At 35.2% G+C, this 24,047-nt stretch overlaps 1 protein-coding gene across 5 annotated transcripts in view; it reads left to right on the forward strand.

The window, feature by feature from the left end:
- The window catches only part of UCHL5 (ubiquitin C-terminal hydrolase L5), a 43,634-nt gene that overhangs the window by 4,127 nt on the left and 15,460 nt on the right, over positions 1–24,047 (forward strand). For 4 of the 5 annotated variants that reach the window (XM_032317533.1, XM_032317532.1, XM_032317534.1 and 1 more), the window contains exons 2-7: positions 4,704–4,767; positions 6,150–6,255; positions 20,981–21,106; positions 21,189–21,250; positions 21,337–21,467; positions 23,444–23,507. In XM_032317533.1, coding sequence (XP_032173424.1) covers positions 4,704–4,767; positions 6,150–6,255; positions 20,981–21,106; positions 21,189–21,250; positions 21,337–21,467; positions 23,444–23,507 — 553 coding nt within the window. The remainder of the gene's footprint in view (positions 1–4,703; positions 4,768–6,149; positions 6,256–20,980; positions 21,107–21,188; positions 21,251–21,336; positions 21,468–23,443; positions 23,508–24,047) is intronic. The other variant, XM_032317536.1, reaches the window with a different exon arrangement.

The following is a 24,047-nucleotide window of genomic DNA, read 5'->3' on the forward strand; positions in this document are numbered from 1 at the left end:
GGATGAAATGTATATATTTCTTTAAAGACAAAAGTTACCAAAGCTCAAACAAGAATAACCAGTATAGCCTTATATTTACTAAATAAATTAAAATTGTAACTTAAAATCTTGCCACAATGAAAACTATAGCCAAAATTTCTTTGCTGATAAATTATTTCAAATACTTCAGGATTAAGTAATACCAATTCTACACAAACTTTTCCCCCAAAAAATGGAGAAGAAGGAATATTTCCCATCTCATTCATTGAGGGCCATCATTACCCTAACTCCCAATCCAAAGACATTATAAGGAAAGTAAACTATAGATCTAACTCCATCATCAACATAAATGCGAAAATTCTGAACAAAATATTAGGAAATTAAATCTAATAATATATTAAGTGGACAGTATATCATGCCTGACTGGGATTTATCCTGGGAATTCAGTGTTGGTTTAACATTTAAGATTCAGTGTGATTTGCCATATTAACAAGCTAAATAAAAACTATATGATTATCTCAGTAGACACAAAAAGCATTTGATAAAATCTGATGTCTGTTAAGAAATATATGCTATTATATTTTACCATTTGCCAGCCAATGGGTTAGTCTGGCTCTGTTTTATAAAAGATTGTATTGATATATTGATAAAGAGAAAAAGAATTGTATTATTGTTGGCACAGTAAGCAGCTGGAGATTCATGTTTGCACTGGTTCCCTTGTCCTACAGGTCCTTGGGAGTCAGGATGGATCCAGGTGGATGTTGCACACATGGATCTTTGTGATAGTTAAGGAACCCTGAGCTTAGGGGACTTCCAATTAAAGAGGTTGCTAACAAACCTGATCAACCTTTACCGTTAGGAATATTCTATGGACAGAAAATACGTCTTATCTCTGCACCAGGGGGAGGTACTCTCTCTGTCTTATGTCTGTTTATCAAAATAACATCCTTGAAAAGATAGTCCAGAACTTTCAGAAGACAAGCAGAAAGAGGAGAAACTCACTGAAAGTTGTCTCCCAACAAAATCCATTCTTGTTTTCTGTATCAAACTTGCCTTTCCTTCAGCTGCTCTGATTAATCGGACCTGACCCATAGATACCAAGTCTGTTTATCTCTTGTAGTGTTTACATTAGAAAGCAGGTGGCTTTCTCCTTAAATTTTTGTATTGACTTTTCATCTTACTTAAGGCATGAACTTAGGTATATAGTGATTTTAGTGATTGCATGGACTCCTCCTGGACTTGCAAGGAAGAAGTCTTGCAGAATTCCATCATCCGCAACTGTGACGCAGAAGTTGAGACAAATCTGAATGACTTTGGGGGCCAATATAGAGTTGCCTTGCCAAGGTCAGTTATGATTTCTCTTGAGGTACATGTTACCTTGTTTTGAGGAGAGAAGCAAGTTAATGACTGGTTTCACACAAAAAGTAAAGGTATACTTATGAGAGTGCACCTGGTACCCCTAGAAACAAATATTGCTTATAATTGTTGGGGCCCCCAAAATAGAACCCTCTCATTAGGAATACAAGTCAACAACTTTCCAACTTGAGGTTCCCAAATAGTTGAGTCTAGTCCTTGTTTTTGAAGTGCGTGCTTGAGTGCCCACAATCCAGTTTTTCCTATTTGGTCACATCACTAACTAAATAACATGGAATAACATGATTAGTGAAGATACCTGGTGCTATTTTTTGGTAGGAGGTACAGAAGCCGGGACCATGCCTTTACTTCTGGTAGACTTGGTTAGGTTGGGGTATGATAGATTGTGAAAACTGTTGGAGGATAGCATTAAATTTAAATTTAAGGCACTGGCGACAGGGAGGACCCTACCATGGTATTTTTTTTGGGGAGAAATGTGCCAGGATATTTTTAAGAGAGCTATTTCTTGAAATTAGTTTTTGAATAGAACTGTTTTATGAAGCCACCAGTATCATAATGCAAATGTGTTTGTCAATACATAAATATTTCAAACATATTTTAATGTTAGTACTTCCTTTCACTTTGGAGCAGTGTGTTCTGGTTTGGATGACAGATTCTATGGCCAGCCTGTTTACGACCCAGTTCAATTATCCATGGAAAGTGTCTCTGATCAGCCAAGACAGCGGTGGTCTCTCCTACATCTTAACTTTGATATGTAAATTATTTCATATGTAAATTCGCTGCATTGTCTTTGAATTGTATCTACTTGTTTTCTACTAGTGGTGAAATCCTTTCTCCTCTCCTCCCCCCCTTCTTTCCTGCCTGTCTTCCTTTCTTTCGTTTACCCCCAGTGTGGGACTGAAATTTAGGACTCCGACATAAAGAGTCTGAGGATCTATTGACTGAGCCCCCAGGGCCCCCCCTAGTTGTGATAGTATTAAGTGTTGTGACAATAGTTTATTATTTTCTGTCCTTGCCAGGAGGTAGTACCATGCTTGGCACATAAAAGGTATTTGTGAAATACCAGCATTTTGTTAACTTTTTAAAGCTTTCCTCACCCTGCCCCCATCTTTTTACTTAACATATGTCAGGAAGTCTGCATTAGAGGATTCTTTATATTTAGTGTTTAGTAATGTATACCTTACAAGAACTGTGTGGATTGGATGAAGCAGAGGAGTAACCTTATTTTATACACAAGGAAAGGGAGGCTCAAAGACATTGTGTTCTTGCTCAAGGTTAAGAATTTTAAGGTAGTGCTGGGATTGGAATCCAGCTCTCCTGAATCACTGCTTCTTTCTCTTTCCTGTACCATACATTATTTGAAATCGAGTATACATAAGGGGGCTATTAGATATTGAATGTGTATAAGACGATAGGTACTAAGAGTTGAATATTATGTTTTCTTTATATAAAGAGACTGTGTGTTTAGCATAAGGTTTAAACAGGTGTCACCACTTGATATTCACCCTGTGCAGAGGATTTTGGGACACTTTTATTCAGTGGATTTTTGTTGTTTTAGTGATATGTACAGTGTTTTGATGTTTGGCCTTTTTATAGTTGATTTCTAATAGCAGTAACCAGTGTTAGCAATTGCCTTAGTGTCCTTCCATGCCCTTTTTGACACTCAAAAATACAGGTCACACTTAAAAGGCTTTTTCCTCTCACTTCCTATATGTGAATGTCTAGCAACATGTTTTCTACTACAATCTAGTAACTCTCCCTTGTACATACATCTTTTCATGCAGAGCGGGTACTTAGGGATGCCTGGGTGGCTCAGTAGGATAAGCGTCTGCCTTTGCCTCAGGTCACGGTCCCAGGGTTCTGGGATTGAGGACCACAGAGGGCTTCTTGCTCAGCAGGGAGCCTGCTTCTGCCTCTGCCTGCTGTTCTACCTCCTCCTACTGCTGTTCCTTGTGCTCACTCTCTTTCTCGCTGACAAATAAAAAAAAATAAAAAAAAAGAGAGAGAGAGAGAGGGGGTACTTAATAGATATTTGCTGAATAGAACAAATTGAGTCTGAGATGGTATGAATGCCCAAAGTCATGTAGTTGGTCGACCCAACTTTTTTTTTTCCCAGGTAGATCAAAGGCTTCTCTAGCTTTTACTTGAAAATAATCTGGAATATTAAAATATGTCCAGACTTTGGAACCAGATGTCGGTTTTATTAGTTTTTTGGCATATACTAACTGTAGTGAATTTAGGCAAGACACTTAAGATCCCTAAACTTCTGTATAATACTTGCCTTGCAGTGATTAGGGAAAATGCATTTAAAGCACATTACAGATAGAAGACACTATAAATATGGCTGTTTTTTGTATTGAGGTAATATTAGTTAATAGTAAATCCTTACAGTGTGCTAGGCACTGTATTAAATGTATCTCATGCATACTAAATTTTCTCACTGATTCCTCATAATAACTCCATGAGTTTGGGGGACAGAGAGGTTAAATGGTCATATAGCTAGTAAATGGAGGACCCGGGATTCAAACCCTGGTATTTTTGAAGCCTACCTCTTAACCAGTACACTGTTACTATGATACATACCACTAGGACAGGGTTTCTCGACCTTGGCAATGTTGACTTTTTGGCAAATGATTCTTTACTGTTGGTAGCTGTCCTTTACACTATAGGATGTTTAGCATTTCTGGCCTCTATCCATTAGATGCCAAGGCCTTCCCACTGATGACAATAGTAACAATAAAAATGTCTCCAGACATTATAAAATCTTTTCCAGGAAGCGGGGGGAGGAGGGGCAGAGAGTGGGGGACAGAAAACATCACCTGACTGAGAAACACTATCCTAAGGAAAGGTATGTTTGGGGGACTCTGAGATAGTTGAAAATAAAATTATATTAAAGACAATATAGAATTGGAATTTAGGAAAAGGGTCAGAACTAAACATGTGATGTGAAAGTCAGTGTTAAATGGTAGTTATTTATTATGACTTAAAAAAAAGTGTATAGAAAAAAAAGAAGAGGGCCAAGGGAAGAACTAGGCAAATGGCAGTTGAATGAAAAGAGCAGATGCAGAAGAGGGAGCGATTGAGAGAGACTGAGAAGTCTGGGGTGGCATTTCAGTGAAAAACTCTTGAAAACTCTTTAAATTATAAAAGTAATATACTCCCATTACAAATAACTAGGAAGTAGTAAAAGAAGTAAAAGGATTTGGCTGTGAACTTCATCAGTTTTACCATTTCATTTTATCTTGTCTCATTGTCCCTAACTGCATTTTTTTTCCAGTTAGCATTTTATTTAATGATGAAGGAAAAAAATGAGCTACTTTGTTTTCTAAAGAAATAATTTCTTATATCAGGTTGCCGAGGAGCCCAAGTAGAAGAAATATGGAGTTTAGAGCCCGAGAATTTTGAAAAATTAAAGTAAGTATGATCTTAGTTGTGTTAAAAATAGTATGTCTGTACTTTAAGCAGACTGTTTTCTGTTTATTTTACTTGGCTTGATTTAGAATGATTACATCATCTCCTTTAAGTCTTTCTTTGCTCTTGTGAGATAGGTACTATTACTCTCATTTTATAACCCAGACCTGAGACTCATATAAGTAACTTTTAAGCGATTAAAAAGTAAGTCTCTGTAATTCCATGTCAGAATTGGTTGACTGGTTGATTTTTTACAATATTCACTTGTATATCAATGGGGTCAGAACACAGGACACATTTTAACATTAAAAACGTAATAAGTTAATCTACAAAGGCATATTTACTAGATAACCTATATTAATAGTAATTCAGAACTTGTCTATACATTATCACATTGCTTTTTGGGGAGGTTCCAGTTCAGATTCCAGGAAGTACCTTCCTTTTCCCCATCTTTATGACTCAAATCACCTGTTTAAGACTCCCTAACATCAATCTCCATGCCCGCAAGTATTGACCCTGTATTGTGAATAGAGGGCTAGAGGAATTTTCATTGGGGGGAGAATTCTTGGATTCTTGGAATGTGACAAGGAGTAGGCTTCTAGAGGGGAAACGGGGACTGTAGGGATATGGCTACCGTTTTTAATAGTAAAGAGATCATTTGCTTCTCCCTACTTTCCCCTTCCCCACAGAAGAACAGTGACTTGATATGAATTAAGGGATCAATTCTGGCTGAGTGATCAGGAAAGGTTAATTAAAAATGTGTCATTTGAACTGTCTTTAAAGGCTAAGAAAGGGTTTTGTTGCATGGAAGACAGTTATAAAAGACTGGAGAGAATCCTAAAGTGGTGATTTAATCTTTCATGGGCAACAAGAGTTCCTTTAGGGAAGTGGATGACTTAATTATGTATAAGGTAGCATCCATTCATACTGCAGTTTGATGATTTTTCATGAATCCAACAATTATATAAAGGTGACTTAATATATTTTATAATATATATGCTATAAGCCATTTATCTATAAATATCCCATGTGAATTTTATTCATATAGATTAAAATTCAGTCTACGGTTAACAGCTTCTTTTAGTCTTGTGATGTTCTTATTTTTAGGTTTTAGTGAAGTGGTACAAGGTAGAAGTGCATAACCCAGATTTGAGAATAAACCTTTTATTTTAATTCTGTTTTATCTAATGTAATTTTAAGGTTTATTAACCATGTTCTAGGCAACATTCTAGTGATTCAATGACAATAGAAATCTTAAAAAATTTTCTCAAACTTACTTTGTTTGCAGTGTATTTGTTAAGTAGCTGATTAGAATGTAATGTATTGACAGCATGTTAAAAAAAAAAACAGGTTTTGGTGTCACTAATTTGTATTTTATTTTGTAGGCCAGTTCATGGGTTAATTTTTCTTTTCAAGTGGCAGCCAGGAGAAGAACCAGCAGGCTCTGTAGTTCAGGACTCCAGACTTGACACAATATTTTTTGCAAAGCAGGTATGCTCCTTGGGTACTCTGAAGTCTTGAGAGTTTTATAAACAAGTCTATTTCACTTTTGTGTCTTTGGTGTTGCAGTCCTCAAGCTTTTTTGTCTTAGGACTGCTTTACATTCTTAAAAATTGTTGAGATCTCCAAAGAGCTCTTCTGTTTATATGGATTATATTTATCAATATTTATTATATTAGACATTAAGACAGACATTTTGAGATAAATTTTTTTAAAGATTTTATTTATTTATTTGACAGAGAGAGAGAGATCACAAGTAGGCAGAGAGGCAGGCAGGGAGAGAGAGGCAGAAGCAGGCTCCCTGCTGAGCAGAGAGCCCAATGCGGGGCTCCATCCCAGGACCCTGAGATCATGACCTTGGCCTAAGGCAGAGGCTTAATCCACTGAGCCACCCAGGTGCCCCCATTTTGAGAGCATTAATTGATTTTAAAAAACAGTAAATGCATTATATGTTAAAATAAGTAACACATTTTTTAGTGAAATATAATCACACTTAACCAAACAAAAAAAATTAGAAAGAAGCTTTACATTCACATTTTACATTGTTTTACATTTTTGCAGATCTAATGTCTGGCTTAATAGCTCACAGCTAGATTCTCCTTTCTGCTGCTTTATTCAATCTGTTGCAGTATTTTTGTTTTGTTTTGTTTTTGGCTGAAATATATGAAGATATATCGATTTCACACATATATAGTTGGAAAGGGAGGAGTATTTTAATGTCTTTTTCAGAGAATTATGGATATTCTTTGATATCAAAACTCTAAAAATGTTGCTTTCTTAAAGGTTAGTTGCAGGTGACATCTGAAACCATATCATTGAACTTTACTCCTTATTATATTAAAAACTTTGGTTTATCTTGCTGTGCAAATGGGTCTTTTACTCGTGCAACATTTGATAACATTGTGTATTGGTCATTTTGAAAGTTCACCGACTTACACAGATCTTCTAAATGTTGACACATTTGATTACATACATTATCAATAAATCACATGTGTATCATCAGAAGTCGTTAAGTATCATGAAACTTTTAAACTAATAGTGGAATATCTTAATCTTACCAAATTCTAATTTTCACTTGAAAGTTCAAATTTTATCAATAAAACCAAATACTGTCAGGGATTTTCCTTCAAGTAACAGGCTCATTTCACTCAGTTCAAAGAAAAATACCTGCTGCAAACCCTGTTGAACAACCGTATTTGTCTGCCATTTGTGTTTTCAAATGAAAAAGATGTTCCTCGATAAAAGTAGCCAACTTAGCTCACAACTCAAAGAGTCGTACTACTGCCTTTTGTTGAAATGACTAGCGTATTTTGGTTTGCAGCAGAACTGCTTTATTTGTGCTATTTCATTTGGTAGAATATTACAGACTTGTACTTCAAAGTCAGATTTTAGTAAAAATTTACTGCTTCATTAAAGACAGTCTTCAGTAAAACTGTTTTTTTTTTCTTTTTCTTTCTCTCTTTTCCTTTTTCTTTTTTTTAAGCTATCTATGTCGATGAAACAGTTTAATGCCACTGCCCATATTTGGTGCTAAAATACCAGCAGTGTTATCTGTTGCTATTCTGTACTGCTATAGATACTATGTCTATATCTATTTCTGTTATACTATCATTGCAAATGTGAAAGCAGGGTAGAAGTCAAAAACTATCTTTGAATTATTATGGGAACAATTTTTGAGCACATGAACCCCTTGAGAAGCGTCTTAGGAATTCCCAGGAGTCCATGGACTGCACTTGAGAACTGCTGTTTTAGTATATACAGTGCAGTGGTGAATATTATATGCCTCCATACATTTGGTCCATTTTTTGGAAAAGCTGAAAAAGAGAATGATAAAAGAGGTTTGATTAATGTTTAAAATCTAAGCTAAATTTGATGACATTGTTTGAAAATTGCACTCATTTCTGAGACTCAAAAAATTGCTTAGGATAATCTGTTTAACCTTTAGAAAGGTTGAAAATAAAATGGCTAAATCTCACTACTGTCCTTTGGATGAAGCCTTTGCCATTCCACTTAGGAACTTGTTTTCCCTTTTCTTCTTACTACTACTTTCCACTTTCCTCCAGCTTTTTAAAATTGAGTGTTTTTTAGAGAAATTATCACTTTCTTCTTTTATTTTAAGGGTTAAGAGAATATTATCATGTATTTATTTTCTGATAGCAAAAATTCAAGTACAGAAATATATAGTAATAAGAATGACTGACTTTGTAATCCCACACCCTTCTCTACTAACCACTTCTAATGGTTTGACTCATTCATTTAATCAACAAGTAGTTTTGAGCACCCATTTTGTGCTAGGCATTGTTTTAGGTACTAGAGGTATAATGGTGAATAAGACAGGCATGCCTCTTAATTTCAATAATGAAAACAATACAGCAGTAGCCATCATTTACCATTCTTACTGTGTATCAGATATTATGCTTTAGATATATTACTTATTTAATCCTTGCAACAACTCTGTGAAGTTGTTACCCTAATATTACAGATGAAGAAATTGAGATCTGGAAAAATTAACTTATTTTTCAGAGGTCACACAGAATTTAAAGCCAGGTCTAAAACCTAGGTTTGTCATTCCACATGCCATACTATCTCCCACATTGTCTTTTTATATGCTAACATATTCTCATTATAATTTTCTTACTAAAGTTGGATTGTTATGCAAAATATTTTGCATCTTTTTTCACTTAATGATAAAAGTTTGGCTTTGCTCCATTTCCATACACATTTCAGTATTAGCTAACATTTTCTTAAGGTTCATTAGGTACTTCCATATGTATTATTTTTATGTATTAATTTATTTGTAGTAGCCAATACTCACAACAACACTTTGTGGTTTTATACATTCCTTATTATTTCACAGATGTGGAAACTGAATCCCAGAGAGGTTATGCAACTTACCCAAGTTATGCAGCTAGGCATTGGCAGAGCTGGGGTGCAAACTCAGGCACTGTAGCTCTGAAGTTTATGCTCTCGACCACATCACGACATAGTCTTTTTAAAAAGATAGTGTCCTATAATTTATTGGTGTAAATGTCCTACAATTTATTTAACTAATCTCTTAATGATCAACATTTTGAGTTTCTGGTTATTTCTATAACACAACTAATTTGTTTATGTATTATAATACTTGTACTTATGTATTATTGTACAACAGTAATTTTTTTTTTTAAAGATTCATTTATTTATTTGACAGAGAAATCACAAGTAGGCAGAAGTAGACAGAGCAGCAGGCAGAGAGAGAGGGAGAAGTAAGCTCGCCGCTTAGCAGAGAGCCTGATGTGGGGCTCGATCCCAGCACCCTGAGTTCATGACCTGAACTGAAGGCAGAGCCTTAACCCACTGAGCCACCCAGGTGTCCCTACAACAGTAATTCTAATTTCAAAATTACAAGCTGTGATTTTCAGGATCTAGGTAGTAGAGAAAAAGTAGGAGACAGATAATTTTTTAAAAAAAGATTTTATTTATTTATTTGACAGAGAGAGAGATTACAAGTAGGCAGAAAGGCAGAGAGAGAGAGAGAGAGAGAGAGAGAGAGAAGCAGGCTCCTTGCTGAGCAGAGAGCCCCACGTGGGGCTTGATCCCAGGACCCTGAGATCATGACCTGATCCAAAGGCAGAGGCTTAACCCATTGAGCCACCCAGGCAACCCAGAGACAGATAATTTTAAAAGTCCTTCAGGTGTTTTTCTCCTTGTAAAGGAAGATTTTTTTATATTTTAAGGTATATAAATATATATGCTCATTTTACAAAATTTAAGCATTGTAACTATAAAAGTCCCTTATAATCCCTGCTTCAGAGATAACCACAGAAATTATTTATATTCTTGAACATTTTCTCTGTGTGTATGTGTGCATTTAATTTCTTCCACTCTGTATGTCTTTCACACTAAATTGTGAACCTGGGAGTCTAGGGTTTTGTTTTTATGTACAGTCCCTAGCACATAGTAGATATCCAATAAATATAGACTGAGATCTTTATCTCTAACAATATTACAGTTAACACTAATATTAACTAACACTATAACATTAATGATTTATAGAGGTCTAAGTATTTTTAAGGTAAAAGAAAGTACTCTAAAGAAAAATGTTCTAGGGTTTGAATTTGTAATACTTTTCTAGGTCTGTATTTCTGTCTTAACTAAAATTTAATGTTTTATTTGTATTATATTATTCCTGCCATATTTATTAATGTCGAGGATTTGTGATTTTTCAGTAATACTGGGTATTTTTTATACTGTATTATCTCAGCAGTTCGTATTGAACTGAATCAGTATTTCCCAAAAATATCTTTTAGTCTTTTTAGTGTATGCCTCCTTTGAGCCTATGCCAGAAACTTTGTATTACATAAATATATAATCCTTAATTCTAGGCTTCAGTAACTAATAATGATTTTATCCAGGAGTCTCCTATTTTCAGAAAATTTAAAAATGTAATTAAAATTATATTTATATAAAATATTTATATATTTATATAATTAAAATATTATATATTTATAATTTAATGTAATTAAATTATATTTATTTATGATAAGGTTATACATATTAACTAAATATTTTTGGTATTTATGGGTGGAATTACATCAGTTTAGAGAGGTAATAGTAATACTGGTGTCTTAAGCTGATCATACACTCTAATTGTGGAACTGCATGTACGTGGATCACTGATTAAGAAGTATTGAGAAAAGAATCTAGTAATTTGTGTGTAAGAAATGACATTTGGGGGGTGCCTGGGTGGCCCTGTCGGTTAAGCGACTGCCTTCGGCTCGGGTCATGATCCCAGAGTCCTGGGACTGAGCCCCGCATCAGGCTCCCTGCTCCATGGGGTGCCTGCTTCTCCCTCTCCCTCTGCTGCTCTGCCTGCTTGTGTCTCTCGCTCCGTCAAATAAATAAATAAAATCTTAAAAAAAAATGACATTTGGTAGTACTTCGCTGTTCGATGTCATTCTCTTGTTTTCACTTTCCACCAATTTATTTGTTTAGATGGTCCTTGCTAGGATTGTACTGGGTTTGTCTGATTATTTAGTCAGTCTTCCAGGAAAGCATGATTGCCTACAATGTGCCAGATACTGTGCTAGGTGCTTGGAGAATGATAAATAGTCATAATCCCTGCCCACAAGATGCTTAGCGTTTAGTGGAAGTGATCAGTTTTAATCAGTAAAATGCAAAATTTTTGGTGGTGATAAAGTACTGCATGGAGTGAAATGACAACTGTATTATACTGCAGAAGTTTGAAAACAATCTGTGAGACTGTCCTCACTTAGAATACCAACTACAGAGTTCATGGTCACCAAGCCGCCCTCACTTCTGACAAGTGAAAGTTTGGGGGCGGTCCGGTCCCCAAGACCACCCTCAGTTTCTATAATGTGCTAGAAAAACTTAGACTTTATTGAAAGCTGTTAGAGTTACGGTTATGGTTTATTACAGTGAAAGATACAGATTAAATTCAGCCAAGGGAAGAGATGGATGGGACAGAGTATGGGAAGGTTCCTTGCTCAGAGCTTCCCATTGTCTTTTCCCAAGAGTCACAGATGGCACTAACTTTCCTGGTAACCATATGTGACAGTATATACAGAGGATTGTCATCCAGGGAATTTCAACCAATTCTTGGTATCCAGACTTTTTATTTGGCTTCAGTCTCATAGACCTGGCTGACCACCCACCACGGCTGACCTCAGTCACTAGTCACCAAATTCTCCCCGAAGTCACAGTGACTACCTTTGTGGACCAAATGCCCCAGGTAAACAAAGATGCTCTTATGAGGCCTGGCTTTTCAGGAGCTTAGAGTTTACCTCCCAGAAGCCAAGGGCAAGGGCAAGTCCTCTTTTTGGACAAGGTTAAATTTTTTATTATATATATGAAAATGGGACTTGACCCCTTTAGGGAGATCTGAGAAAGTTCTGAATAATCGACAGTTCAACTGAAGTCTGAAGGTTAAGTAGGTATTAACTGGGGTAAAGAGGTTGAGGATCATCCCAGATTAATAGCAGCTTTATAGAGTAAAGGGAATAAGAGTAAAATGTACTGAAAGAGGGCCAGTTGTAGCTGGCATATAGAGAGCAAGGGGAAGATGGCATGAGATGAACAGGCAGCATGTTAATCAGAATTAGGTACAGTTAGATGTAGAGACACACTGGTTTATAAGAAATAGAAGTTTTTCTCTTTCACTTCCAAGAACTGTCAGAATTACAGGCTCTTTTGTTGTGTTCCTTTGTGTGTGGATTCTATTCTAAAGATTACTTTGGAGTTTTAGCCATTCTGTCTTAATTGGACTTTCCAGAAAGCAGAAAGGGGACAGCACACTTCTCTCCTTTTATGGACATTTTTTTAGAATTTACCTATGTTACATGTTTACTTCTTTTTGGCCAGACCTTAGTCATATAGCTGTCCTTAGCAGCAAAGGGGAGTGGGAAAGTTGTCTTCCAGGGTCATGGACCTTGATAAAATTTGGGTACTTTATTCATCTGGAAGAAGAAGAAGATGGTTATTAGAGAATATCAGCCTTCTGGCAAACATGTTGACAGAGGTCAGATCATGTATGGTATTTTAGGCCATGACTGAGACTTCGTACTTTTTTTTTTTTTTTTTTTCCTTTTTGGTATCTTAAGAGTAATAGAAGGTTATTGAAGTGTTTATTTAAAGTAGTATGACATGATCAGATTTTTATTTAGAAGAGATCTTTTTGGCCATAGTGTGGAGAATGCATATGAGGAGGAGACGCTGGTATAGAATATAAGGCTAGTTATCTGGAGGCTTCTGCAGAAGTACATGCAAAAGTAGGTGAAAGACTGGTGGTAGAGATGAGTATGAGCAGATTTGAATAATACTTAGCACTCTTAACGGGTAATGGATTGGATGTGGGGATGAAGGGGGAGGACATAGCAACCAATGACGATGCCTGTGTTCTTCGTCTTTCCTTTTTTAAAAAAATTCATCTTTAGGTACATGAAATAGGCTTATGATAATCCTTGATTGATGACACATACTCGTGACTCCTATTTATTTAGTTATTTTAAGTAATACAGTAAGCACCTAAGAACTCACTACGCAAGTAAACTTCATCTGTTTTTGCTTCTCTCTCACCATTGTTCAGCACAACTCATCGTCCCTCCCTCCATCCCTTGTAATCCTCATGTTGGATTTGGTATATTATTTCCTTGCTTTCTTTTCTTTTTCTTTCTTTCTTTTCTTTTCTTCTTTTTTTTTTTTTATATAGAATTTGGGAAAGAGAGAGCTTGAGCAGGAGGGGAGAGGGAGAGAAAATCTGAAGCAAACTCAACACTGAGCACAGAGCCAGGCTTTGGGCTCCTCTCGAGATCATGACCTGAGCCAAAACCAAGAGTCACCCGCTTGACTGACTCAGCCAGCCAGGCATCCCCTTTTGCTTTCTCTTTTATATTTTTTGTAATCCTAAAAAGGGGTGTGTATATAAAATTTTGACTAGATAGAGAGTATTATGCTTACCAATTGAGAAAACAGGCAGTGCTGAAATAAAAGCACTTATATGGGGTCTCAAAATTTAAATTGGGGAGCACAGATTTGGGTAGCAACCCAAATTATGTTCCCTAGGTAGTAAAAATCAAGGGTCTTAAGACAAAAGGAATGTTTGTGTGTTTTGTTTACAAAGAATTTTGATTGATGTTGGCTCAGAAAAGACTAGTCTTGACTGAATATAGTTTGGTTGTTACGGCATTCACTAAGCAAAGTCTTACTGCAAGTTGCAGGTGTTTGGCAGAGTCCTTGGGATTTTTTCCCTTTTTCCCAATTAAAAGTTCATGGCTTTTGTCCTGTGAGGATGTGCATAAGGCCATTTCCTTATTGGCTTCCTGGCTCCATTTTATTTTATTTTATTTTATTTTAATTTTAAGATTTTATTTATTTGTCAGAGAGAGAGAGAGAGAGAGAGGGAGCACAAGCAGGGGAGTGGCAGGCAGAGGGAGAAGCAGGTACCCCCCACAGAACAAGGAGCCTCAGTTGGAGGCAGATGCTTAACTGACCGAGCCACCCAGGCGTCCCGGCTGGCTCCACTTTAAAACTTCTTGACATAAATGCTTCATTTCATTTCCTCTCTCACATCCTCTGTGTGATTTTGGGGGACTTACTTTTTGTCTTAATATATATCATTAAGATTCTTCTATAAATTGTTTATCTTCATAGTTCCTTTATTTTGCATGCTGTATAGGATCAATTGCCTGAACATGCTAGGTTTATTTACTTACTCTTCCTAGATTGACATTTGAGTTTTGCATCTGAGTTACTATGAATTGTGTGACTAGAAACATTTTTCTACATGTCTGCTGCTGTATATATGCAGATTTTTCCTGGTGTATACCTAGAAGTAGAAATGACTACTTAACATGATACATAAATGTATCAAAATGTTTTATGAAGTAGATACTCCTGTAACACTCCCATTAGCAGTATCTGAGTAACTATGTAGCATGCTCCAATGTGGTATTGTCAGGCTTTTAAAAATTTTGCCAGCCAGCTTGTTTCAAAATGGTACTTCATCATGGTCTTGGTTTACATCTCCTTTTACATTTTGAAAGTGACATATGTGTTTCTTCTGTGAAATTTCTGTTTGTTTTTATTTTTCTATGGGGTGAACTATGCTTTTCTTTTTGATTTGTAGGAGTTGTTTATGAGTTCTTGATACTGCTTCTGCACGTTGGCATACCTTTTCTGGGTGTCCTTTTTTTTTTTTTTTAAAGATTTTATTTATTTATTTGACAGAGAGAGAGATCACAAGTAGGCAGAGCAGCAGGCAGAGAGAGAGGAGGAAGCAGGCTCCCTGCTGAGCGGAGAGCCCAATGCGGGGCTCGATCCCAGAACCCTGGGATCATGACCTGAGCTGAAGGCAGAGGCTTAAGCCACTAGCTACCCAGGTGCCCCTTCTGGGTGTCTTTTGAGGAGTAGAATTTTATATTTTAGAGCCAGTGCTTTTTGTATCTTGTTTAAGAAATTGTTATCTATCTGAAGTTGTAAAAGATATTTACCTGTGTATTTCAATTTTAATTTTCTTTTTTTAAAAAATATATTTTATTTATTTATTTGACACAGAGAGAGATCACAAGTAGGCATAGAGGCAGGCAGAGAGAGAGGGGAAAGCAGGATTCCTGCTGAGCAGAGAGCCCGGGGCGGGGCTCAATCCCAGGACCCTGAGATCATGACCTGAGCTGAAGGCAGAGGCTTAACCCACTGGGCCACCCAGGTGCCCCTCAATTTGAATTTTCGACATCTATGTTCGTAATTCCTTAGGAGTTGGGTTTTGGTATAGCATGTGAAATAGGAGTTCAGTTTTATCTTTTTCCATATGGATCATCTTTTTTTTTTAGCCTCATTTATTAAACATCTGTTTTCCTTACTTATCTAACATTCTGCCTCTGTTGTATATCAGACTTTGTGTGTTTTCTGGACTCTGTTCCACTCATCAGATTGTCCCTGTGCCAGTATCACTGTCCTAATTGCTTTCACTTCTTCATAAGGTCTGCTATTTAATAGGTCATGTCTTCCATCCCTGCTCGTTTTTAGAAATATCCTTCTGTTCTTGGCCCAGTACTCTTCAATTAAATTTCAGAGTCATCTAACCAAGTTGTATGAAAAATTTTGTTGGAATTTTGAATGGAATAGCATTGACTATAAATATCACTTTGGGGTGAATTTATATCTTCATATTAAGTCATGAACATAGTATGTATCTATTTAGATCTTTATTATCTTTAACATGTGTAATTTTCTCTGTAGAGGTAATTTCCTCTTCTGTTAGATTTCTCCTAACTCCTTGATATTTCTGTTATAATTATAAGTCCTATCTTCTTTTCAATTTTCTAAGTTGTTCGATGCTGGCCAAAAAATGCAGTTCACTTTTATGTTTGAATATTTAGCTATCTTGCTAAACTCTTCTTTTATCTCTAATATTTGTTTGTTGGTGTTTTTGAGGGGGTTCTATCTAAATTACTCTATCAAATGATAACAGTTTTATTTCCTCCTTTCAAATCCTTACACCTCTGATTCATTTTTCTTTCTTTTTTCTTTCTTTCTTTTTTTTTTTTTTAAAGATTTCTTTTATTTATTTTTTTTCTTTTAAGATTTTATTTATTTAGTTGACAGAGAGAAACACAGCTAGAGAGGGAACACAAGCAGGGGGAGTGGGAGAGGGAGAAGCAGGTTTCCCACCAAGCAGGAAGCCCAATGTGGGACTCTATCCCAGGACCCTGGGATCACGACCTGAGCCAAAGGCAGATGCTTAATGACGGAGCCACCCAGGCGCCCCCTAATTTATTTTTCTTAGTGCCTAAGACTTTCAATAAAATTATCATGATTTTAAAGGGAATGCTTTTACCATTTTCTTGTTTTGGTTGATGATTACTCTGGTTTTTATTTTTATTTTTCTAAATGTTTTTTAAGTAAGGGCATTCTGTTATTAATTTAGTGAATGTCTTTATTGTGAAAATTTTTCAAGTGATTTTTCTGCACATACTGTAATGATCGTGTTTATTTTTCTCTTTTAATAGATTAATGCAATCAGCTATGTTAAGGATTTTTCTAACTATTATATCATCCTTCATATTTGGGATAAGCCCAGTTGGTCATGATATATTCTCTCTTTATGTACTGTCAGATTTAATTCAGTATTATTTGTTTAGTGTTTTGCATTTGTATTTATAAATGAAATGGACCTTAATTTTCTTTTCTCCTAATGGCTTTGATTAGTTTTAGTATTACGGGTTTGGTAGCTTCATGGAATGAATTGGAATTTCCTCTTTCTTTTATTGTTCCAAAGAATTTATATAAAGTTTAGATGATCCTTTTTTTCAGATTTTATTAGAATTGGCCTATACAGTCAATTCTGGGCCTGGTATTTTCTTTGTGAGTATATACATTAAACTATTGGTTCAATTTAATAGTTAAAAGACCATTTAAGACACTTCTTTCTTCTTGATTTGGTTTTGCTAAGATTTTTAAAAAAATTTCTCCATTTTATAAAAATCTTTCATATGGATACTAATATCCATATAAAGCAAAATTGTTTCATATGGATATTAGTATGCCCTTACTCTTTTTAACCTTATTTTATTTTATTTTTTAAGATTTTATTTATTTATTTGAGAGAAAGCATGAGCAAGGGGAGGGACAGAGGGTTCTAGAAGCAGACTCCCTTTGGAGCAGGGAGCCAATGCAGGGCTCCATCCTAGGATTCCAGGATCCTGACCTGAGCAAAGGCACATGTTTAACCCACTAGTCACCCAGACACCCAGCATTTGTTGTTGTTGTTGTGTTCCTGACTCCTAGAATTTTGACTACATATTTGTGTGATACAGGTTTTAAAAAGCCATTAATCTCACCTTTTATTGTTTCATATCTGTTTCATAGGGTAATCTAGTTGATCTTGTTTCTGTTCTCAGCCATCTTCAGTCCTTGCTGTAAATTGTCATCTGAATCTTTCATAATAAAAACCCTATATTTGTTATGTTATTTTCCTATTAAAAATCGTCTGCTCGTAGGGCAAACTACTAATTGCTCAAGGCCAGTGATTTTCAAGGTAACAAATGATGCCATACCCTGACCACAACCATTCTAATACAAACCAATACGCTTATTGTCTCTTGAACGTACCACGTGAATCTGTTCCTTTGTTCAGACCCTCTTGCTTCCCTAAATGAATTTCCTTCTCTTCTCTCTAGGTCCTGTCAAGCTTTCAAAGCTCTGTTAAAATTTTACATTCATTGAGAAAGCTATGATACTTCAGTTAAAGATGATTTCTTCCTTCATCATTTTGGATTTCTGTTCATCTCTTTTTCATGTATGGACTTTTTTCTAAATTTTTCATAGGCAGGACATATATACTTTTTCGATTTTGTGTTTATTTTAGAGTCACCTTCCCTTTAGGACCCCACAGTTTCATTCTCAACCTTTTTTTCCCCTTGACTATAAACAAATACTGAAAACATTTTTATTTTATGACTACAACTTAGTGAAAATTGACTGTGATTTATAATGCAGTACTTAAAACTATTTTAGGAGCATTCCTCTGAGCACCCACTATATTCTTTTGTATAAACTATGAGAAAAGTTATTCTGTAGTCCAGGGGTTGCTAATCAAATGGCTGTAGTATCAGGTTGGCAACATGCATGCGTGAACTGAGCTGTCTCTAAGGAACAGGGAGTGGGAGAGCCTGGATGAACCAAAGAATATATGTTCTCTCAAAGGAATTCAAACCAAATTCTTAAGGTTCTTTCTGGGCCAGCCCTACTTGTGACCTCTTACTCTGGCCTTTTTTTTTTTTTTTTAACTGTTGAACTGTACTACTGTGTTTGAAAATGTGTTACATGCCAGAGCATATAATAGAATACTCAGGATAAATTAGAGACTTTAAAAGTTGGGAACTGTAAAATAATTTATGCTGCAGTGAATTTTTTGTGACAGGAACTAAAAGTTTTTCCAAATAGATGGATGTAAGATGATTCTTATGTGAGTTTCATTGGGTGAAAGACCTCTCTCTCATTCACTGTGCATCCCACACACTACAATGTATGGCACACCTACACTGTAGGTGCTTAGTGAATATGTGAATGACTGTATGGAGGTACCCTTTTTAAGGTCTTTCTTTTGGCAGTTTTATGCTATATATAGCATAACCACTTGGTGGCGCTAGACTCATTTTTAAATCTGGAAAGCTATTTTTATACCCAGGCACACCATGATTACTATTCTTCATACACAAAATAAGCTGTAGTAAATCATAGACAGTGTGTATCATTATTTAATATTGAAGGGGAAGTATTAACCACTGGATTTTTAAAAAAAAATATTGAAATTGATTATAAGAAAAATGCATGTTTAACATATGTAACTTGATTACTTTGGAAGGAGCTTTTTTTCCCAATTCTTTAAAAAAGTTTTCTAAAGTGATGGATTACAGATTTGAAGTCCTTAGATTATAGGAATGTTTGAGAGTATTCTCTGCCATAGCCTCAGCATCTAACCTGGCACTGGGTGCATAGTATGTCCTTAATGTGAGAATTTGAAAGAATGTTTGAATGAGTATAAATTTTAACTTCTTCTAACTTTGCTCCTACCAACCCATTCCCAGATAATTTCATCCCAGATAAGGGTCCCCTTACCCCAAGGTAAGGAGACACTGAGTCTTACTAAGTTTTAGTAAACCAAACCTTTATGTAGTCTCCTTTATTCATTGAAATTTCTTCTCCAAATTAACTAAAGAATTGTGATTCAGAGAAAAATACATATTAAAAGAAATCAGCACTATTAATTGGATTCTAGATTTCCTGTTACTTTTCTCTAATTTGTCAGTTATAATATAGTTATGAGTATAAGAAATTATCAGAGAGGATATCAGAAATGTGGTGGTATTGTTGTATTTGTTTGAGAACTGGGTAGAAGAGAATGTTTCCTAGTAGAGAAAGCAGTCTCATTGAGGAATTTTTCAAACATACTGCTGCAAATGATGTAAGAACTGGTGGATTTCACAAGACCTCAAAAGCCTCTGGCGATGTAATAAGTAGAGGACTATGAGAATTAAATACAGAAGATAATTGAAAGTTTTTCTTCTGAAATATGGCAGGATATAAATAGCTTGCTAAATTGTAAATGCATAAGTGAGTTAGCATTTTGGAAAGACTCTAGAAAATAGTATTTAATTATAATGTAGTAACAAAATAAACAGCAATAGTACTAAACTGTATTTTTTTTAAAGGTCATTCACCAAATTTAGTTCAACTTTATAATTAACCTTGGTGGTATTCACACTGATCATCTGAGGTTCTTTCTAGCTCTATAATCTCAACACTGTATAGGGGTTATCGGAAATATGGAAGAAGCCCTTGACCACAGTAGGTTATAATCTCGTTAGAGAGACCACATAATGGCTGAGCCAGCCTACATAGTGGCTGACTGCACAAATTCTAGAACTGGGACTATCTGCCTCTTACTTAGCTTTGTGCCCTTGGGGCAAGTTACTTAACTTCTCTGTTCGTTAGCTTCCACTAATGTAAAATGGGGATAATAATATTACTACGTCTTCATAGATTGTTGAGAGAATTAAAAGAATTAATACACGTGAAGTGCCTAGAAAAGTACCTGGCACATAGTACATGCTATCTACATGTTTTTTCACTCTTACTAAAATGTAAGATCCACATAATTTGCTAAATAAATTGTTAACAACTAGATGACAGCTCTGTAAAGACTGTATAGGACTGAGCTGAAAAAAATGTGTGGACAAAATGTATCCTCTCTAGGAACTCGAAGGTAGAAACTAATAGCAATTGTTATTGGATAACTTCTCTAAAAGCCACCTAGGTGAGTTGGAGCTTATGCTGAATACGGAAATATGGGTTAAATTTGGAGAGGCAGAAACGAATTTAGGAAGAAGTATGAATAGGAGGGAGGACAAGTTATTTTGGCTTAATCAGCTATATTTACGATTAGGAAAGATTTGTCTTATTACCCTAACTGGTTGGTTTCACTGATGTTAGGATTTAATTTATTTGATTTCCTAGAATCCTCAACTCCAGAATTGCAGCAAATTCCTGAAAATACATTAGAATGGAATTAAACATGTTTATTATGTTTATGTTAAGACTATATGAAATACATTTTGAAAACTATTAGCGTTATTCATATTTTAGAGGGCATTGTCATTAGTTAAAAGCTGCTTTTTAAAAAATAAATTAATAATATTTTTGCTTTTTTGTTTTATAGGTAATTAACAATGCTTGTGCTACCCAAGCTATAGTAAGTGTGTTATTGAACTGTACCCATCAAGATGTCCATTTGGGAGAGACATTATCAGAATTTAAAGAATTTTCACAAAGTTTTGATGCAGCTGTGAGTATACTCTTATTATTCCTAAAATGTCCTATTTGTAATAGTTCTCCTTTTAATAGGCTATTTTAACAATTTATTTTAGATGAAAGGTTTGGCACTGAGCAATTCAGATGTGATCCGACAAGTACACAACAGTTTTGCCAGGTAAAGAGACTTTTTATTAAATAAACACTTGTTCTTTTTTGCTTGTTTGTCTCTCACTATTTTTTTTTTCTTCTTCTTCACTGAAGACAGCAAATGTTTGAATTTGATGCAAAGACATCAGCAAAAGAAGAAGATGCTTTTCATTTTGTCAGTTATGTTCCTGTCAATGGAAGATTGTATGAATTAGATGGATTAAGAGAAGGACCAATTGATTTAGGTAATCTGGTTCCTGTTCTAAGTATTGCACTTTTGACAAGGAAAAAAATAGGGCATTCTCCTTTGTTTTTGCCACAATGCTGCTTAGATTTTATTTTGTTTATTTATTTGTTTAAAAGATTTTATTTATTTATTTGACAGAGACACAGCGAGAGAGGGAGCACAAGCAGGGGGAGTGGGAGAGGGAGAAGCAGACTTCCCTTGGAGCAGGAAGCCCGATGCGGGGCTCGATCCCAAGACTCTGGGATCATGACCTGAGCCAAAGATAGACGCTTAATGACTGAGCCACCCAGGCGCCCCTCTGCTTAGATTTTAAGGGGAAGGTGACTGTAAGGTAGTATAATGTCATGAAAGTCATAAGCTTTTCATTTCTTTGTGAGGTTAAATAACAGGAAGGACATATTAATACTATGGTTTGACTGGGATCTTTAATGTTTTTTCTAAGAGAAAATTTCTTTAACCCATGGATAGATTATGTAATTTATTTTTTTAATTTTCCAGGTAACTTTAAAAAGCTACTTCTTTTAGTGAATATTAAGTTATTGTCATTTTTAACCTACTGATAACAGATAGTAAGCATTTCTTACCGTTTTGCATTAAAATATTTTCACTTAGAATTGGATCATTCAGAATCACTTTAATTCAGAGTTTAACAGTCTACAAAAGTGTTTTTCTTTGAAGTTTCTGTTTATTTTTTATTTTTTAAAAGATTTTGTTTATTTATTTGACAGACAGAGATCACAAGTAGACAGAGAGGCAGGCAGAGAGAGCGAGGAGGAAGCAGGCTCCCCGCTGAGCAGAGAGCCCCATGCAGGGCTCAATCCTAGGACCCTGGGATCATGACCGGAGCCAAAGGCAAAGGCTTTAACTCACTGAGCCACCCAGGCGCCCCTGAAGTTTCTGTTTAAGTAGTGCAATAATATGCTGTTCTTTGGACCAGAGGGTAGATATGTCCCAATTCTACCCATCTCTAACCTTAAGCAAAAATGATAAATGGTTAGCAAGGTAAGGGTAAAATTGGTAGTTCTGATATTGTACTAAAATCACACGCTCACAAAGAATTTTAACTCTTTATTTTTAGCTCATTAAGTTTCCCTTTTTAAAAAATTAGGTTCATTTTAATTTCAACAAAACCTGTTCTTATTAAACCTAATGTTATCTGCTGTTCATAAAACTTTGTAGTTCTATTAGATTAAAAAATGAACCTAGGTTCATTTTGTTTATACTTTTTGACCATGTCCCCTGCATAGAACCAGTAATTCATCTATGAAGATTTATATGTTACCTCTATATTTAAAAATACTTAATTTTTTATGTCACAGAAAAATAGAATTTTAAAAAATTCTTTTGAAGTTTTTTGTAGTTTGGTGGTTAAGCTGATCTCTGTATTTTCTCTGTTGGCTTCTATCTGGTCACTTACTCTGTATTTATTAGAACCTTCAAATACAAAGGAAGTAAAAGATAAAGTAGAACAGCTAGTTTTGCTATACATCTAGTGGCTGTGCTAAAAATTATGGTGAAAAAGAGGATTAATACAACTGGGTAGAATTAGTTTTGCATTATGTATAGATTTCAGTTTTTTATTTTATAGTTATGGTGGGGAGTCAGGCTGATAAGGACTGAATCCTTATTTGCTACTAACTTGTGTGCTATTTTTCTTAGTCCTTGGTTTTACTACTGTAAAATGGTATTCTTATTTCACAAAGTTGTGGATTTTAATGGGATAACTCCTTAATGAATTACTTTTCCATACATTTGTTGAGCACCTGCTAAATGATGTAATAATGTAGTAATGCAAATTATACTCGTGCTTTCTTTGCCTTTATCTTTAAATTGAAGCTTAACATTGTTATGCTAAAAGGATTTTTACCATCCTGAATTTTCCAAAATATTTATAAAAAGATATTTTAGACTAACTTTTGAAATAATTTTATTGTTGATTTCATTTGATTTAATTGCTTTCAAATTTCTTTCTAGGTGCATGCAATCAAGATGACTGGATCAGCGCAGTGAGGCCAGTCATAGAAAAAAGGATACAAAAGTAAATGCTCAGCTAATCTCACTGGCATAGTATTCTAGTTTTTAAACATTTTCTTTCATCTTGTATTTTATTATTATTTTAGCAGTGCTTGAACATCTACTTTTGATTGAATTAATATGTTCAGGAAATCTATTTCAGAAATATTTAAATTCTACATGGTAATGTGTCCTCTTTATAAAGGTTAAACATGCAGATCTCCATTAGATATTTTGTATGGTTGTTTTGTGGAGTTGTTTTTAAGCATATTTTTGAATTAAATTAAAACCCTTGTTTTGAGATAATTATATATTCACATTCATTTACAGATATAATATGGAGAGATCCCATGTACCTTTTACCCAGCAGTGGTAACATCTTATCAAACTAGAGTACAGTGTCAACAGCCAGGATGTTGATACTGATGCAGTCAAGGTACAGAACGATTTCATGAGCACAAGGATTTCTCATGTCACGGTTTTAGAGCCACAACCACTTCCTCTGTTGCCACTCTCCCCTCCTATCTTTAATCCCTAGTTTTATCATTTTTTTTTCAGTTAAAGA

Source organism: Mustela erminea, chromosome 17 (assembly GCF_009829155.1).
Source record: "Mustela erminea isolate mMusErm1 chromosome 17, mMusErm1.Pri, whole genome shotgun sequence".
Lineage (NCBI taxonomy): Eukaryota > Metazoa > Chordata > Mammalia > Carnivora > Mustelidae > Mustela > Mustela erminea.